The sequence below is a fragment of the Schistocerca serialis genome, chromosome 10, assembly GCF_023864345.2.
Source record: "Schistocerca serialis cubense isolate TAMUIC-IGC-003099 chromosome 10, iqSchSeri2.2, whole genome shotgun sequence".
Classification (NCBI taxonomy): Eukaryota; Metazoa; Arthropoda; class Insecta; order Orthoptera; family Acrididae; genus Schistocerca; species Schistocerca serialis.
This window is the reverse complement of record NC_064647.1, coordinates 84,135,711-84,156,289: the sequence shown is the minus strand read 5'-3', so window position 1 is coordinate 84,156,289 and position 20,579 is coordinate 84,135,711. Positions and strand designations below refer to the sequence as shown.

Sequence of the window (20,579 nt, the reverse complement as noted above, 5' to 3'; positions counted from 1 at the left end):
GTAGCAAAGCAGCTTAAATCACTTAATAAAGGCAAAGCCTCCGCTCCAGATTGTATACCAGTCAGGTTCCTCTCAGAGTATGCTCCATATTTAGCAGTTCTATACAACCAATCGCTCACAGGAAGATCCGTACCTGAAGATTGGAAAATTACCCAAGTCACACCTATACCCAAAAAGTGAAATAGGAGTAATCCGCTGAATTACAATAAAACAATTTATTGTGACACAGTCAGCAACCGTGACTTATTAAACTGATACTGCGGTAATTTTCACACCTGTCAGCACCTGCTTTCTTTGAAATTGGTATTATTATATTCTTCTTGACATCTGAGGGTACTTCACCTTTCTCATGCCTGTTGCTCACCAGATGGAAGAGTTTTGTTATGGTTGGCTCTCCCAAGGATATCAGTAATTCTAACTTGGTTTCAGATAAAGCACAGTTTAAACAGTTTGAAGGACTTTTTTATAGGCAACTCCTCCTACTCTGTAGATGGATATCTTAACAGACACTGTTAAGCCAGCTTAAGTAAAAATGTCTGTTAGATTTCAGTTTTGACAGCACTTGGTCACAACAGTCAAGATTAGGTATTTTGTGTATGATAAATTTATTAATAGTGCGTAACAATGTTTCAATTCAACAGTGTGAATTGTGTAAATATTATCCGTTCCAGTTTACTGCATTGCATTCACCTATTTTGACAATTTCCTGACAAATGATCAGAGTAGTAAGAATTATATTCAAATGTTTTATGTTATACTTTCTGACATGTTCCATACCCATGAGAATCATCTCATTTTTTGGGTCTATGGAACGAAAACTGAATCTAATCTAATCTAACGGAATGTTCTCTATTCCCAGGGCCTTGTTTCACCTTAGGTCTTTCAGTGCTCTGTCAAATTCTTCACGCAGTATCATATCTCCTATCTCAGTTTCATCTACGTCCTCTTCTATTTCCATAATATTGCCCTCAAGTCCATCTCCCTTGTATCAACCCTCTATATACTTCTTCCACCTCTCTGCTTTTGCCTTCTTTGCTTAGGACTGGTTTACTATCTGAGTTCTTTATATTTATACAGGTGGTCCTCTTTTCTATAAAGGTCTCTCTAATTTTCCTGTAGGCGGCATCTATCTTATCCCTAATGATATATGCTTCTACATCCGTACATTTGTCCTCGATAGCCATTCCCGATTAGCCATTTTGCACTTCCTGTTGATCTCATTTATGAGACATTTGTATTCCCTTTTGCCTGCTTCATTTACTGCATTTTGGTATTTTCTCTTTTCATCAATTAAATTCAATATCTCTTGTGTTACACAAGAATTTCTACTAGCCCTCTTGTTTTTATCTACTTGATCCTCTGCCGCCTTCAGTATTTCACCTCTCAAAACTATCCACTCTTCTTATACTGTGATCCTTTCCCCCGATCTTGTCAATCGTTACCTAATGCTCCCTCTGAAGCTCTTTACAATCTGTTGTTCTTTCAGTTTATCCAGGTCTCATTTCCTCAAATTCCTACCTTTTTGCAGTTTATTCAGTTTTAATCTACAGTTCATAAACAAATTGTTGTCAGAGTCCACATCTGCCACTGGAAATGTCTTCCAGTTTAAAACCTGGTTCCTAAATATCTGTTTAACATTTATATAAATCAACCTGGAACCTTCCGGTGTCTCCAGGTCTCTTCAGTGTATACAACCTTCTTTCATGATTCTTAAACCAAGTGTTAGCTATTTTTACATTATGCTCTGTGCAAATTCCACCAAGTAGCGTCCTCTTTCATTCCTTTCCCCCAGTCCATATTCACCTATTATTTTTCCTTCTCTTCCTTTTCTTACTGCAGAATTCCAGTCACCCCTTGACTGTTAAATTTTCATCTCCCTTGACTACCTGAATAATTTCTTTTATCTTGTGATACATTTCTTCAATCTCTTCACCAGCTGCAGAGCTAGTTGGCATATAAACTTTTACTACTATGATGGGTGTGGGCTTCGTGTGTATCTTGGCTACGATAAGGCATTCACTATGCTATTTGTAGTACCTTATTCTCATTCCTATTTTTTATTCATTATTAAAGCTACTCCTGGATTACCTCTATTTGATTTTGTATTTATTGCCCAGTGTTCACCTGGCAGAAGCCTTGACCTCCTGCCACCGAACCTCATGAAGTGCCACTGTATCTATATTTCACCCAAGACGATGCCATCATCATTTAACCACACAGTAGGCCTGCATGCCAATGAGAAAAATTGCAGCTGTAGTTTCCCCTTGCTTTCAGCCATTCACAGTACCAGCACAGCAGAGCTGTTTTGGTTGATGTTGCAAGGCTATTTCAGTCAATCACCCAGACTGTTGTTCCTGCTACTACTGAAAAGACTGCTGCCCCTCTTCAGAAACCACGTTTTCTGGCCTCTCACCAGATACCCCTCTGTTGTGGTTGCACCTACTATATGACTATCTGTATACGCTGAAGCACGCATGCTTCCCCACCAACATCAAGGTCCATGGTTCATGGGGGGACATTGGCACTGAAATCACTCAACATTAGGAAAGGTTCTGAGACACTTCACCAAGGGGAGGGAGGTAAACACTGCAGATGGTAATATCCCAAAACGCCCTTACCTGAACAGCTGCAGCTGCCAAAGGTGTATTAAGAGGCACAAGTTCGCTATATAAAATATCCACAACATAAATGCAAACACTGTCCGACACCCTGTCATAGGCAGCATGATTACCATAATGTCTCCAGTATCCACAAAAGGCCAGGGTCTGTTTTGCTGGAAACCAAGTCTCCTGAGACAAAGTGCTCAGAAGATGTAGCCCAGCCAGGTGGTGAAAAAACAGCAACAGTTCCACTGGAGAATAGTGCTGTCGATGTACTGTGAGGCCATGAAGGGATCAAAGAGGTGGATTATGCCTTGGGTCACCTGCTGCTTCAAGTGAGGGGTTAAGGTATACACAAACATAGGTTTTGGTTCCATTGTTTGTTGCAACCTGGGGAATCAGGGGCCACCAGAATCTCTGTCTCGGCCACAGGAGTGGAACAGGCGGAATCTGGTGGCATGGAGAAACCTCCTTCTTGGAGAACTTTTCCTTATCTTTGGATGATTGCAAGTCCAGTAATGATGATGATTGCAAAGCCCTGCAACTAGCAGTCTGTCGCTCCTTCAGCCCTGGCTGGTACACGGTTGTAGACTGGCAGGAGCCTCAGAAAGAAGTGTCCCGAGGGATCCCTTCCTGGCGAGAGAAGCTGGAGGAAGGCGATTTGCTTCCAGCTGGGATATGGGGACCAATGTCCTTGGTGGATGGGAATTCACTGATCCTGAAATAACTGATGGGGAAGCAGGAAGGGGGAAGGGTGGAGGCAGGCTTGTTCAAGCAGCCCTGAGGGCCCACTGTAGGAGGTATGACAGGTACAAGTACCATCATCAAAGGGGGCAATGTCGTCGCAGCTGTAGTGTATGACACATTTATACAAGGGTTGGAACTAAAATAGGGGCAACTATTTATTCACAACCGATACAAAAGAGTTACATGTTTGCACCTGTTACTCTCCTTCAAAGTAGTCACTAGCATTGTGTAGAACCCATTGCCAGCAGTGTGGAAGGCATAGTATACTGTTAGCAGAGCTTGTTCTGTAGATGGTGCGAATGGAGTGGTCTAACTTATGGTGATTCTCGTGTATGGCTGTGATGGTGTTATCCTAATGCATTACATTCCTCCACGGCAGACTGTCAGTGCACAGTATTACTATCCATTTTTGGAGCATCACCTGCAATCAGCTTTGCAAAAGAAGCGGAGACTCTTTCTGCACAACCCACCCATCATTTTGCACGACAATGTGTGGGCGCATACAGTGCAAGCTGTGGCTGCTCTGTTTGGTCTATGGGACAGGGAAGTACTGTACCGTCCACTATACTCCCCGGACTTAAGTCCTTGCAACTGATTTGATTACAAAGATGAAGGAACCACTTCGTGGCATTTGCTTCAGAACTGTCCCAGAGATTCGACAGGCAGTAGACCGCTCCATTCGCACCATCAACATAACAGGCTCTGCTGCAACCGCTCATACTTCTTGGTCTCTTGACAAGGTCTTATATTCTCATATTTTCTTCTCTTTCTGGAAAACGGTGCAATCTGACAAGCAGTGAGAATAGTGCTTTCCATTGTTGACACAGATGGAGGGGCAGCACAAGGAGCATTCGCATGTAGCGGCCATCCACAATATCTACAGATGGGGCTAGCATCGCAGTGCGAAGACGAGTGCCCGAATTTCAACCACTTGAAGCATTGTCATTTAGCCCCTTATGGACATGCCAGAAAGTGTGCAACCCATAGCACCAAGTCGGCGAATAGCTCGTCATCAGATTACAAGAGCAGGTCTCGGTGGAAAATGATGCCCTGAACCATATTTAGACTATTATGGGGAGTTGCAGTCAGCATTATGTCGCCCAACTCATTACAAGGGAGCAGCGCCCGTGACTGAACAGGGGATGTTGTTTTCATAAAAATTGATACACTTTTCATTTTAGAGATGGCTGCCACTTCGTCAAACTCGTCTTGTACATTCTCCATAAAGAATAAGAATGGCCAAGAAGGAATCACCATCAGTCCTTGTGCAAACCAAGTATTGCAGAGTATTGCTCTGCTTGCTGCTTAGGCTTACATTCCTCTCACAACGTAGCCAGGGAAGGGAACATTTTAGGGTCGTATCTCTCTGCATTGAAAGAGGCCTTTCCTTCTATACGGAGAGCTGGGGCCATATGGCCACTAGTGGGAGATAACTGCATCTGCTTCATTTGCGGCTCATCCGCCACCATGCCATCCACTCCAAATGGGGGCTCTCCCCATGGGCGCCAGTCAGCCTCAGCAACAGCTACCTAGTCAGTAAACTGTTGGTCGGAGTCGCAGTCACGACAGGCACATACTCTTTGGTGTACATGTGGGTTTTCAGCTCAGGCACCAGAAGTGTGAACCCTGCCTGGTGAGGGGGTTACCAGCATGCAGGTACTTGACGACCTGTCCCCACAACGGGATGGCTACCGTGCTGGGTTTTCGGTATATTGTCTTATTAAAGAGAAGGCACAAAGGACCACATTGAGCAACCTTAGCTGCACGAATGGAGAATTTTGAAAATTGCTGGCAGATCAAACCCAAAAATGGGGACAATGTGTGTATTTAATGAGCACATACTAACAAAAGAATTGTGATCCCTCTGGGTGGTATCACTGCTTCACCATTCACCCATATATGATGAAGTGGGAAACCATGATTAAATGGGTGCAACTATGGATCAAGGAAGTCTTAATAATTACGGAACAAGGCAATGATCACACTGCTGTAACAATCAAGCAACATAAAACAGGGAGTGTTATTGTTTGTCCCACTAGGATGATGCAAATGGATATAGGGTCATTCCATGTTAATTCAACCAGTTTGAGAAAATGTTCCAGCTGATCATCTCAGATTTGGCTGAAATTTATCACACCAATGCTACCAAGTGTGGAACACTCATGTACAAAATTTTAAGTTCCCCTGCCAACTAGTTCCAGAATTATGGCTTGTGAAAGAAGGTGACATGACCCGGAAATTGAAACCCACATCTGGCAATCTATCATCAGACCCAACTTCAAGTCTTAATAACTTTGGAACAATTCTGCACAGTCCAGTGAAATTTTTACAACCCACTAACATCCACTTAGAGAACACACTATGAATCGAAACACCAACAACATATTTCTGAGGGAAAATAAAAAAATTCCGAAATGTGATTTAAAAAATGTAATATGTTAAAAGGTAATGTAGGTGCCCTCCATGCCAAATATAATTCACTCAAAACAGGTATTTTTTTCTTTTTTTTTTGTGGTAAGCTTAATGTGTCCGCTGCTCGTGGTCTCGCGGTAGCGTTCTCGCTTCCCGAGCATGGGGTCCCGGGTTCGATTCCCGGCGGGGTCAGGAAATTTTCCTGCCTCGAGATGACTGGGTGTTGTTGTGTCATCTTCATCATCATCATTCATTCCCATTGTGGTCGGAGGAAGGCAATGGCAAACCACCTCCACTAGGACCTTGCCTAGTAAAGCGGTGCGGTTCTCCCGCATCGTTCCCCTACGCTCTGTAAAGAAGCATGGGACTTCATTTCATTTCAAGCTTAATGTGGCCTAAACACACACACAACTCATCTTGCCCATATCAGTCACACAAACAGAGTTACATGCACATGAAAATACAAAAATTTGAAAAATTACCCGAAAAACATGGATTTTCTAAGTGTGGTAGCACAAAAGGGACAAGTGATATATAAGCCAAATTTCACACACTGCATAAGTAGACCATAATATAATATGTGGCAAAATTTCAACTTGTTATTGCAAGGCATTAGTGTACAATAAAAGTTGACAGAGATGTATTTGGTTACGTTTCTTTTGACACAATTTAGCAAGTAATAGTGATGATGTCGACAGCTTGTTTCAGATAAAGCTGCAACAATTGTTGGGAACCATTAGGCAACAGAAAGTTAAACAATGTAATTTTCAGGGACAGAATGAGTCATTGTTAGGCAGGGACAACAAAGGAAACAAGCAACAATAACAGGTTACTCATGTTTTTAAGATTCTTAGTGGTGCTTTGGTTCAAACAAGTTGCAGTATTGGTATAGCACAAGCATCTGAATGTCATAAAACAACATATGGAACACAAAGTGGCATTCCCTTTGTACTGTATGATCTGGATGAATCGGACTAAGATTTGTTGCTATGGAGATCTGGGATACACCCTGTGGGCACAAGAAGTACATTTCCAGGAAACTTCAGTGTTTGTTATCATCATATGAAAGTGTTTCCGGATAAGTATTCTTTCCTACAAAGAAGTTGTTTTGATCCATTTCGGATTCATAAGAAGGCAGTGAAGTGTAGTCTCACAGAAATTGATGTAAAATCAGTATTGAAAGTGAATCAGTGAATGGGACTTAACATGAAACCAGCACAACAGTTATGTTCCAGGTGTGTTACACTGCTAAAAATTGAAGACTATTCTGATAATTTACATGACAGTGACAAAGAGTATCAGCCACCTACAACCACAGCGGATGAGCAATTAAATACTTCAGTGACTGCTCTTGGTTTGTCTCCCATGGAGACACACAAAGTTGGGAAAAGAGACAGGCCCAGCTATGGTAGAAGAAAACTACAAGAAGCTCAAATGGCATTAAAACACAAAATAGCTGACACACTAATGGTGGAAGAGGAAGAACTATCTGCTCCAAAGGAACAGAAATCATGCCAGAAATGCTCTGATTTGGACAAAATTGTGCATGATTTGAAAGAAAAATGTGCCATATCCACACGCCACAAAAAAGTAGCTATTCTTACCATTGCACTTTCCAGCTGGTCTACTGACTACACTGCAAAGGAATTCAATGTTTCTACGTATACGGTAAAGCTAGGAAAATAAAAGCAACCCAAGGAGTGCTTCCACTTCAGCAGGCTTAGGGTAAGCAATTGAGTTCAGAAATAAAGGTGCTAGTGTCAGAGTTCTGTGAAAATAATGACTACAGCCGAATAATGCCTGGCAAAAAAAAAAAAAAAAAAAAAAAAAAAAAAAAAAAAAAAAAAAAAAAAAAAAAAAGACTATGTAACGGTGCAAATGGGAAATGTACGTGTACAGATGCAAAAAAGACTATTGCTATGCAACATATCAGAACTATATGTAGAATTCAAGGAGAAGTATCCCAATACCAAAATAGGTTTATCATCTTTTTTTCAATCTTCGGCCAAAATGGGTTGTGTCTGTAAGTGCAAGGGGCACACACAACGTTTGTGTATGTGAGACCTATCAAAATGCTGAGCTGATGTTTACTGCTATAAAGGATTCTGGTCTGGATTACAAAGGTGCAATGAAGCTGCTAGTGTGTGGCATCAGTTCCTACCAGTGCATGATACACAGGTGTGAAAAGTGCCCTGGTAAGGCAAATCTTCAGAACACATGAATAACAAACTGTATGGTGAACTCCTTATGGATGACGATGAACTTGTTTCTTATAAACAATGACACACATGGATCGCACAAGTCTTGACACAAAGCGAAGTACAGTGGAAGATTTTGTTGAAATGTGTTGTCAAAAACGGACAAACTGACCACACACAGCTTCACAGCAACAGCACAATCGGCTTATCTCCACTTTTGTAAGGATAATTTGAAACAAGGCGAAATTATAGTAATACTAGACTTTTCTCAAAATTATGCATTTATAGTTCAAGGTGCCATCCAAGGTTATCACTGGAACAACAGTCAAGCAACTCTCCAGCCATTTGCGATTTACTATAGAGGTGAATCCCCCCCCCCCTATGAACCATGGACCTTGCCGTCGGTGGGCAGGCTTGCGTGCCTCAGCGATACAGATGGCCGTACCGTAGGTGCAACCACAACGGAGGGGTATCTGTTGAGAGGCCAGACAAATGTGTGGTTCCTGAAGAGGGGCAGCAGCCTTTTCAGTAGTTACAGGGGCAACAGTCTGGATGATTGACTGATCTGGCCTTTTAACACTAACCAAAACGGCCTTGCTGTGCTGGTACTGCGAACGGCTGAAAGCAAGGGGAAACTACAGCCGTAATTTTTCCCAAGGGCATGCAGCTTTACTGTATGGTTAAATGATGATGGCGTCCTCTTGGGTAAAATATTCCGGAGGTAAAATAGTTCCCCATTCGAATCTCCGGGCGGAGACTACTCAAGAGGACGTCGTTATCAGGAGAAAGAAAGCTGGCGTTCTGCAGATCGGAGCGTGGAATGTCAGATCCCTTAGTCGGGCAGGTAGGTTAGAAAACTTAAAAAGGGAAATGGATAGGTTAAAGTTAGATAGAATGGGAATCAGTGAAGTTAGGTGGCAGGAGGAACAAGACTTTTGGTCAGGTGATTACAGGGTTATAAATACAAAATCAAATAGGGGTAATGCAGGAGTAGGTTTAATAATGAATAAAAAAATAGGAATGTGGGTAAGCTACTACAAACAGCATAGTGAACGCATTATTGTGGCCAAGATAGACACGAAGCCCACACCTACTACAATAGTACAAGTTTATATGCCAACTAGCTCTGCAGATGATGAAGAAATTGATGAAATGTATGATGAGATAAAAGAAATTATTTAGGTAGTGAGGGAGACGAAAATTTAATAGTCATGGGTGACTGGAATTCGAGAGCAGGAAAAGGGAGAGAAGGAAACATAGTAGGTGAATATGGATTGGGGGAAAGAAATGAAAGAGGAAGCCGTCTGGTAGAATTTTGCACAGAGCATAACTTAATCATAGCTAATACTTGGTTCAAGAATCATAAAAGAAGGTTGTACACATGGAAGAATCCTGGAAACACTAGAAGGTATCAGATAGATTACATAATGGTAAGACAGAGATTTAGGAACCAGGTTTTAAATTGTAAGACATGTCCAGGGGCAGATGTGGACTGACCACAATCTATTGGTTATGACCTGTAGATTAATACTGAAGAAACTGCAAAAAGGTGGGAATTTAAGGAGATGGGACCTGGATAAACTGAAAGAACCAGAGGTTGTACAGAGTTTCAGGGAGAGCATAAGGGAACAATTGACAGGAATGGGGGAAAGAAATACAGTAGAAGAGGAATGGGTAGCTTTGAGGGACGAAGTAGCGAAGGTAGCAGAGGATCAAGTAGGTAAAAAGACGAGGGCTAGTAGAAATCCTTGGGTAACAGAAGAAATATTGAATTTAATTGATGAAAGGATAAAATATAAAAATACAGTAAATTAAGCAGGCAAAAAGGAATACAAACGTCTCAAAAACGAGATCGACAGGAAGTGCAAAATGGCTAAGCAGGGATGGCTAGAGGACAAATGTAAGGATGTAGAGGGTTATCACACTAGGGGTAAGATAGATACTGCCTACAGGAAAATTAAAGAGACCTTTGGAGATAAGAGAACCACTTGCATGAACATCAAGAGTTCAGATGGAAACCCAGTTCTAAGCAAAGCAGGGAAAGCAGAAAGGTGGAAGGAGTATATAGAGCGTCTATACAAGGGCGATGTACTTGAGGACAATATTATGGAAATGGAAGAGGACGTAGATGTAGATGAAATGGGAGATATGATACTGCGTGAAGAGTTTGACAGAGCACTGAAAGACCTGAGTCGAAACAAGGCCCCCGGAGTAGACAACATTCCATTGGAACTACTGACGGTCTTGGGAGAGCCAGTCCTGACAAAACTCTACCATCTGGTGAGCAAGATGTATGAAACAGGCGAAATATCCTCAGACTTCAAGAAGAATATAATAATTCCAATCCCAAAGAAAGCAGGTGTTGACAGATGTGAAAATTACCGAACTATCAGTTTAATAAGTCACAGCTGCAAAATACTAACACGAATTCTTTACAGACGAATGGAAAACCAGTAGAAGCCAACCTCGGGGAAGATAAGTCTGGATTCCGTAGAAACACTGGAACACCTGAGGCAATATTGACCTTAGTACTTATTTTAGAAGAAAGATTAAGGAAAGGCAAACCTACGTTTCTAGCATTTGTAGACTTAGAGAAAGCTTTTGACAATGTTGACTGGAATACTCTGTTTCAAATTCTAAAGGTGGCAGGGGTAAAATACAGGGAGCGAAAGGCTATTTACAATTTGTACAGAAACCAGATGGCAGTTATAAGAGTCGAGGGACATGAAAGGGAAGCAGTGGTTGGGAAGGGAGTAAGACAGGGTTGTAGCCTCTCCCCGATGTTGTTCAATCTGTATATTGAGCAAGCAGTAAAGGAAACAAAAGAAAAATTCGGAGTAGGTATTAAAATTCATGGAGAAGAAATAAAAACTTTGAGGTTCGCCGATGACATTGTAATTCTGTCAGAGACAGCAAAGGACTTGGAAGAGCAGTTGAACGGAATGGACAGTGTCTTGAAAGGAGGATATAAAATGAACATCAACAAAAGCAAAACGAGGATAATGGAATGTAGTCTAATTAAGTCGGGTGATGCTGAGGGAATTAGATTAGGAAATGAGGCACTTAAAGTAGTAAAGGAGTTTTGCTATTTGGGGAGCAAAATAACTGATGATGGTCGAAGTAGAGAGGATATAAAATGTAGGCTGACAATGGCAAGGAAAGCGTTTCTGAAGAAGAGAAATTTGTTAACATCCAGTATTGATTTAAGTGTCAGGAAGTCATTTCTGAAAGTATTCGTATGGAGTGTAGCCATGTATGGAAGTGAAACATGGACGATAAATAATTTGGACAAGAAGAGAATAGAAGCTTTCGAAATGTGGTGCTACAGAAGAATGCTGAAGATTAGACGGGTAGATCACGTAACTAATGAGGAAGTATTGGGGAGAAGAGAAGTTTGTGGCACAACTTGACCAGAAGAAGGGATCGGTTGGTAGTACATGTTCTGAGGCATCAAGGGATCACCAATTTAGTATTGGAGGGCAGCGTGGAGGGTAAAAATCGTAGAGGGAGACCAAGAGATGAATACACTAAGCAGATTCAGAAGGATGTAGGTTGCAGTAGGTACTGGGAGATGAAAAAGCTTGCACAGGATAGAGTAGCTCGGAGAGCTGCATACAGTCTCAGGACTGAAGACCACAGCAACAACAACAACAACAACAACAACATAGAGGTGAATCAGGTGATGTGTCTCATGAACCTGTGAGTTTTTAGTGACTGTTTAATTCATGATGCCATTGCAGTTCATGCTCACATTCGCACTGTCATGGCATATGTGGAAAACAAGCTGCCTCACATACATTTTGCGAAATACTTCAGTGATGGGGCAGCTAGTCAGTACAAAAACTGTAAAAATCTCAAAAATTTATGCAAGCATTACCATGATTTTCAGATTCATGGAGAATGGAATTTTTTCGCAACCAGTCATGGTAAAAATGTATGTGATGGTATTGGTGCTACCATTAAGCACATGGCATCACGAGCTAGTCTGCAGCACCCTACCGAAGGTCACATTCTGACACCTCTTCAATTATTAACCTAGTTACAGAAAAATATCACTGGTATACAATCATTCTATGTTTCGAAAGATGAGGTGAAATCAGTTGAAGAGCTGCTAAAAAGCTGACTAGAACATGTTAAAACTGTTGCAGGCACAAGGAGCCATCATCACCTCTCTCCAGCAGACTGACAATATGCAGATGAGCAGACTGTCCGGTTATAATTATAGGTTCATGCACAACATGTGTCCTCACGGTGTGTCTGACTCAGGATTCAGAAGCTAAAGCAGCAACATACAACCAGGTTGCTATGTTATTGCTGTTTATGATGACAAATGGTACTTAGGATGTGTTGCAGAGTGCTGTGTTGCAGAAGGTGATGTATTTGTGAACTTCAGGGCACCAGCAAGATAATTTCATTGGCCACGTTCGGCAGACTGGTTTTGGATTCCTTTTGAACATATTCTTATGACAGTTCAAGTCCCTATCACAGTGTCAGGAAGACAATACAATTTGCCACGCAATATACAGAGTACAGTAGCTGAAGTGTTGGAGAACTTCTGTTCGAAGCACAATCGACTGGTTTTTAGCAGTTAAGATGCAGTAAACATTAATGATAGGTTGTGTTAATCTGTCTATGTGTTGTTGCTCAGTGATTAAACAGTTGTGGGTGAGGATAAGAAGAGGCAGAACAGTTTACGATACGTTTATACAAAATTGTGTTGTGGAACAATAGCCACATCACCAAATACATCTGTCAACTTCCATTGTACACAAATGTCTCGCAATAACAAGCTGAAATTTTGTGATGCATATCATTATGGTCTACTTATGCAGTGTGTGAAATTTGGCTTGGATACCACTTGTCCATTTTGTGCTATCACACTTCGAAAATCCATGTAACTCAGTTTTTGTGACTGATATGGGCATATGGGCATGATGAGTTCTGTGTGTGTTTAGGCCACATTAAGCTTACCACAAAATAATTTATACCCTTTCTGAATGAATTATATATGGCATAGAGGGCATCTACAATATGAACCTTATAATGTATTACACCTCCCACCATGAACCCTGGACCTTGCCGTCGGTGGGCAGGCTTGCGTGCCTCAGCGATACAGATGGCCGTACCGTAGGTGCAACCACAATGGAGGGTTATCTGTTGAGAGGCCAGACAAATGTGTGGTTCCTGAAGAGGGGCAGCAGCCTTTTCAGTAGTTGCAGGGGCAACAGTCTGGATGATTGACTGATCTGGCCTTTTAACACTAACCAAAACGGCCTTGCTGTGCTGGTACTGCGAACGGCTGAAAGCAAGGGGAAACTACAGCCGTAATTTTTCCCAAGGGCATGCAGCTTTACTGTATGGTTAAATGATGATGGCGTCCTCTTGGGTAAAATATTCCGGAGGTAAAATAGTTCCCCATTCGAATCTCCGGGCGGGGACTACTCAAGAGGACGTCGTTATCAGGAGAAAGAAAGCTGGCGTTCTGCGGATCGGAGCGTGGAATGTCAGATCCCTTAGTTGGGCAGGTAGGTTAGAAAACTTAAAAAGGGAAATGGATAGGTTAAAGTTAGATAGAATGGGAATCAGTGAAGTTAGGTGGCAGGAGGAACAAGACTTTTGGTCAGGTGATTACAGGGTTATAAATACAAAATCAAATAGGGGTAATGCAGGAGTAGGTTTAATAATGAATAAAAAAATAGGAATGCGGGTAAGCTACTACAAACAGTATAGTGAACGCATTATTGTGGCCAAGATAGACACGAAGCCCACACCTACTACAATAGTACAAGTTTATATGCCAACTAGCTCTGCAGATGATGAAGAAATTGATGAAATGTATGATGAGATAAAAGAAATTATTTAGGTAGTTGTTGTTGTTGTGGTCTTCAGTCCTGAGACTGGTTTGATGCAGCTCTCCATGCTACTCTATCCTGTGCAAGCTTTTTCATCTCCCAGTAACTACTGCAACCTACATCCTTCTGAATCTGCTTAGTGTATTCATCTCTTGGTCTCCCTCTACGATTTTTACCCTCCACGCTGCCCTCCAATACTAAATTGGTGATCCCTTGATGCCTCAGAACATGTCCTACCAACCGATCCCTTCTTCTGGTCAAGTTGTGCCACAAACTTCTCTTCTCCCCAATCCTATTCAATACTTCCTCATTAGTTATGTGATCTACCCATCTAATCTTTAGCATTCTTCTGTAGCACCACATTTCGAAAGCTTCTATTCTCTTCTTATCCAAACTATTTATCGTCCATGTTTCACTTCCATACATGGCTACACTCCATACGAATACTTTCAGAAATGACTTCCTGACACTTAAATCAATACTGGATGTTAACAAATTTCTCTTCTTCAGAAACGCTTTCCTTGCCATTGCCAGCCTACATTTTATATCCTCTCTACCTCGACCATCATCAGTTATTTTGCTCCCCAAATAGCAAAACTCCTTTACTCCTTTAAGTGCCTCATTTCCTAATCTAATTCCCTCAGCATCACCCGACTTAATTAGACTACATTCCATTATCCTTGTTTTGCTTTTGTTGATGTTCATCTTATATCCTCCTTTCAAGACACTGTCCATTCCATTCAACTGCTCTTCCAAGTCCTTTGCTGTCTCTGACAGAATTACAATATCATCAGCGAACCTCAAAGTTTTTATTTCTTCTCCATGAATTTTAATACCTACTCCGAATTTTTCTTTTGTTTCCTTTACTGCTTGCTCAATATACAGATTGAACAACATCGGGGAGAGGCTACAACCCTGTCTTACTCCCTTCCCAACCACTGCTTCCCTTTCATGCCCCTCGACTCTTATAACTGCCATCTGGTTTCTGTACAAATTGTAAATAGCCTTTCGCTCCCTGTATTTTACCCCTGCCACCTTTAGAATTTGAAAGAGAGTATTCCAGTCAACATTGTCAAAAGCCTTCTCTAAGTCTACAAATGCTAGAAACGTAGGTTTGCCTTTCCTTAATCTTTCTTCTAAGATAAGTCGTAAGGTCAGTATTGCCTCACGTGTTCCAGTGTTTCTACGGAATTTAGGTAGTGAGGGAGACGAAAATTTAATAGTCATGGGTGACTGGAATTCGAGAGCAGGAAAAGGGAGAGAAGGAAACATAGTAGGTGAATATGGATTGGGGGAAAGAAATGAAAGAGGAAGCCGTCTGGTAGAATTTTGCACAGAGCATAACTTAATCATAGCTAATACTTGGTTCAAGAATCATAAAAGAAGGTTGTACACATGGAAGAATCCTGGAAACACTAGAAGGTATCAGATAGATTACATAATGGTAAGACAGAGATTTAGGAACCAGGTTTTAAATTGTAAGACATGTCCAGGGGCAGATGTGGACTCTGACCACAATCTATTGGTTATGACCTGTAGATTAAAACTGAAGAAACTGCAAAAAGGTGGGAATTTAAGGAGATAGGATCTGGACAAACTGAAAGAACCAGAGGTTGTACAGGGTTTCAGGGAGAGCATAAGGGAACAATTGTCACAAATGGGGGAAAGAAATACAGTAGAAGAAGAATGGGTAGCTCTGAGGGATGAAGTAGTGAAGGCAGCACAGGATCAAGTAGGTAAAAAGACGAGGGCTAGCAGAAATCCTCGGGTAACAGAAGAAATATTGAATTTAATTGATGAAAGGAGAAAATATAAAAATGCAGTAAATTAAGCAGGCAAAAAGGAATACAAACGTCTCAAAAATGAGATCGACAGGCAGTGCAAAATGGCTAAGCAGGCATGGCTAGAGGACAAATGTAAGGATGTAGAGGCTTATCTCACTAGGGATAAGATAGATACTGCCTACAGGAAAATTAAAGAGACCTTTGGAGATAAGAGAACCACTTGTATGAACATCAAGAGTTCAGATGGAAACCCAGTTCTAAGCAAAGAAGGGAAAGCAGAAAGGTGGAAGGAGTATATAGAGCGTCTATACAAGGGCGATGTACTTGAGGACAATAGTATGGAAATGGAAGAGGATGTAGATGAAGATGAAATGGGAGATATGATACTGCGTGAAGAGTTTGACAGAGCACTGAAAGACCTGAGTCGAAACAAGGCCCCCGGAGTGGACAACATTCCTTTGGAACTACTGACGGTCTTGGGGGAGCCATTCCTGACAAAACTCTACCATCTGGTGAGCAAGATGTATGAGACAGGCGAAATACCCTCAGACTTCAAGAAGAATATAATAATTCCAATCCCAAAGAAAGCAAGTGTTGACAGATGTGAAAATTACCGAACAATCAGTTTAATAAGCCACTGCTGCAAAATACTAACGCGAATTCTTTACAGACGAATGGATAAACTAGTAGAAGCCAACCTTGAGGAAAATCAGTTTGGACTCCGTAGAAATATTGGAACACGTGAGGTAATACTGACCTTACGACTTATCTTAGAAGAAAGATTAAGGAAAGGCAAACCTACATTTCTAGCATTTGAAGACTTAGAGAAAGCTTTTGACTATGTTGACTGGAACACTCTCTTTCAAATTCTAAAGGTAGCAGGGGTAAAATACAGGGAGCGAAAGGCTATTTACAATTTGTACAGAAAGCAGATGGCAATTATAAGAGTCGAGGGACATGAAAGGGAAGCAGCGGTTGGGAAGGGAGTGAGACAGGGTTGTAGCCTGTCCCGATGTTATTCAATCTGTATATTGAGCAAGCAGTAAAGGAAACAATAGACAAATTCGGAGTAGGTATTAAAATCCATGGAGAAGAAATAAAAACGTTGAGGTTCGCCGATGACATTGTAATTCTGTCAGAGACAGCAAAGGACTTGGAAGAGCAGTTGAATGGAATGGACAGTGTCTTGAAAGGAGGATATAAGATGAACATCAACAAAAGCAAAACGAGGATAATGGAATGTAGTCGAATTAAGTCGGGTGATGCTGAGGGAATTAGATTAGGAAATGAGACACTTAAAGTAGTAAAGGAGTTCTGCTATTTGGGGAGCAAAATAACTGATGATGGTCGAAGTGGAGAGGATATAAAATGTAGACTGGCAATGGCAAGGAAAGCATTTCTGAAGACAAATTTGTTAACATCGAGTATAGATTTAAGTGTCAGGAAGTCATTTCTGAAAGTATTTGTATGGAGTGTAGCCATGTATGAAAGTGAAACATGGACGATAAATAATTTAACTTGACAAGAAGAAGGGACCGGTTGGTAGGACATGTTCTGAGGCATCAAGGGATCACAAATTTAGCATTGGAGGGCAGTGTGGAGGGTAAAAATCATAGTGGGAGACCAAGAGATGAATACACTAAGCAGATTCAGAAGGACGTAGGTTGCAGTAAGTACTGGGAGATGAAGAAGCTTGCACAGGATAGAGTAGCATGGAGAGCTGCATCAAACCAGTCTCAGGACTGAAGACCACCACAACAACAACAACAAAAACAATGTATTACATTCTTTTAATCATATTTTGGAATTTTTTATTTTCCCTCAGAAATATGTTGGTGTTATGATTTATGGACTGTGTTCTCTAAATGGATGTTACTGGGTTGTAAAAATTTCACTTGACTGTGAGGAATAGTTCCAAAGTTATTAAGACCTGAAGTTGGGTCTGAAGATAGATTGCCAGATGCGGGTTGCAATTTCTGGGTCACACCACTTTCTTTCACAAGTCATAATTCTGGAACTAACTGGCACCGGAAACAAATACTTTGTACACTAGTGTTCCACACATGGTAGAATTAGTGTACTGAATTTCAGTCAAATCTGAGACTATGAGCTGGAGCCCCTGGTTGAACTGACATGGAATGACCCAGAGTCCTTAATGATATCTTTAATACAGAATTCTTACACTTGATCGATGAGCTAGTCACTGAGGAAGGAGGACATATTACAACAAAACAGAAGTTCAGGCATATTCAAAATTTGTGAGCACAACAGTGTCGGAACATTACTATCAGAGTTCCAATTACTAACATAGCCATGTTTCTTACAGCAACGCGTACACTCTATCTACACTTGACGTTTAAAAGTTGCCAGTCCTTCAGACCTACCACTTCATCAAATCACCACGTTACGGCTTCATGGCATATGTAAACAACAAGGGCTAGGCTTAATACTTATTACCAGATTGCAGTAATTAGAGATTAAAATTAGATTTTAAGGAGTGGAGTGGTAATGAGCAGTAAACCTACTCTTGAGATTTGTTACACAATAACTGCTAAATGTTAAACTTTTGTAAGTATAGCCTATGTACATGAAGTTGCTCTAGGGTGACAGCAACCAAAAATTCAGGGTGAATGCACAGGAATCCTGCGCTAACACATTTTTGAAGTTACTGTTCGACATAGACGGTAAAAGTACCATGTCCAACTCAAGACTGTGTTTCACGACCATAACCTAGAACACACAAGGAGTTTCAGTATTGCAAAAGCAGGGCAAAACCCATACCTCTTTGCTACATGGCAAGCACAGCTATAGAAAGGGGCACAAATGATGCCGTATGATCACTCCCAGAGAACAAATGGCTGCCTAACCTACTATAGTGATGCGATATATGGCTTTAGATACCCATTTTGGACAGTTCGTTCTCAGCACGTCTGTTCATTCCGTCTGCTTCACCGACCCCGTACGGAATGACAGTTTTACACGTTACAGGTCAGCACTGCTGGAGAACCGTGATATGCTGCTTACTGCCTGTCTGAGGACTTCAACTTTGAAACTGCAGTCAACTGGCTGTGGGTGGACTTCGTTGCTCCACGCAGTCGTATTCGATAGGTCGCAGCCGTTACTGGTAGAAGATGCAGACCTATGAGGAAGTCCTGTGGTGAAGGGTTCGCTGATCAACAGCAAGCTACTCTCCTTCTTGTTGGGTGGGCACCTGAGTGCTGACTCCCAGGTTGTGCATGTACCACCTACCTGCCCGTACGCTGGGTAGGTACAGATGATGTAAGCACGCATCCCTTTTTGAGTGTACCGACAACTTCAATTTCACTGCCGGGTGTCTGCAGGTCGCCACATTGGATCCCGCTGCCGCCCTGCACTGATTCGTTGTCAGTCAGGGTATCGATCTGCCACATGATACACAAGTTGTTTGGGTGTCGCATCAGACATCTTCGCCAACACCTAGGGAAGTAGCCCAACCTGTTTCCTAGCCACCAGGGAAGGCAGTATTCACTGTAGCAAACACATTAATAAAATATTATTTCAGAAACCACTGTTACTTTGGTGCCTTCACATGTAAGAAACAAACGCTCCCCTGCCTTACAAGCTCAATCGCCAGACACACTGTAATTTCACTGCCTGACCAATCCAACTTCAACATCCGCAGATCTCTTGACCCGAGGCGTGGCCATTACAAAGTATTTATATAACACACATATTAAATCAAACAATGGAAAATCCAGGATGGAATGTGCAATATTGTGAAAACGAAAGTTGCTTCTCACCAAATAGCGGAGATACTGAGTCGCAGTTAGGCACACCAAAAAGGCTGTCGGAAAGTGAGGCCACACTCTCACAGTGGAGCCTCAGTTGCTCGAGACTGCAGTCACGTGCGTGTGAGTTGCATTTGCGTGAGTGTGTATGTGTTGAAGGCAAAGGCGAAGGCCTTACTGGGCGAAAGCTATATTGGTGACAGTTTTTTGTTGTGCTTGTCTGCAACTCAGTATTTCCACTATATGGTGAGTAGCAACTTTCCTTTTCACACATGTTAAAAAAAATATGTAGCCTACATTCACCTGAATGTTTATTTGTGTCATTCAAAAATTTGCAATATATTGGTCAAGAACTTTGTGAGATGTTTGTTAACAAAGTTCTGTGTTTATATAGTAAATATATATTAAAAATAAGTAGCCTAAGCCAGTCCAAATGTTTACTAGAATATCATGTAGAAATTTGAAGTACATTGATCAATTACTTTTTGAGAGTTTTGGTAACTATATTAAGTGACAACTTGTCTTTATACAGCAGTATAGATGGCTTAAAATCACGTAAGTAATTTCCTGAAACTTCTTCAATCAATCAGTCACTATAGTGTAAATGCAACCATTTGTAATTTTCAGCACTGTGCAATACAGCACTAAACTGATGTTCTTTAATGGCAGGTTTTGCTGGGACTTCATTGTCTGTTAGTGAGAAAAGACTTCAAAACTTTGAATAAAAAGATATCAACAGACAAGTAACTGTAAGCATGGACAATGGTCTGCACTATACATACCCTAAGCATATCATTTGTTCCTATCAGAAGGATCACCTTCTTTGAAATCGGGTACAGTTCACTGACAACTCTTCTCAAAAGTTCACCAACTGTCTGGCCGCTGACACACAGTCCAAGGGCACGGGCACCATTGTACTCATCTAGAACCAAAAAATACTGTGACTTTTATGCAGTGTAAAATACGCTACAATGTAATATATCTGTAGATTTCAAAACTTAAAAAAGTCAATAAACATATTGTATTAATAATAATAATAATAATAATAATAATAATAATCTCCCAAAGTATGCTGTAACACAGAAAAATGTTGGACAATTAGAACAACTATGTGTTTGTTAAAATATACTGACAACTGCTTTTCAGTTTAATGGCATACAAATCCTGTCACCTTTCTCCGTAACTTTTTCCTGCCCCTTGCTGTCTTCAATTACTCAGC

General features: G+C 41.2%; 1 protein-coding gene across 1 annotated transcript in view; it reads right to left on the bottom strand.

Annotated features, from left to right (window-relative positions):
* LOC126424803 (uncharacterized) overlaps nucleotides 1-20,579 on the bottom strand; it is a 154,076-nt gene that overhangs the window by 52,935 nt on the left and 80,562 nt on the right. The window contains exon 4 of the mRNA XM_050087593.1: nucleotides 20,143-20,282. Coding sequence (XP_049943550.1) covers nucleotides 20,143-20,282 — 140 coding nt within the window. The remainder of the gene's footprint in view (nucleotides 1-20,142; nucleotides 20,283-20,579) is intronic.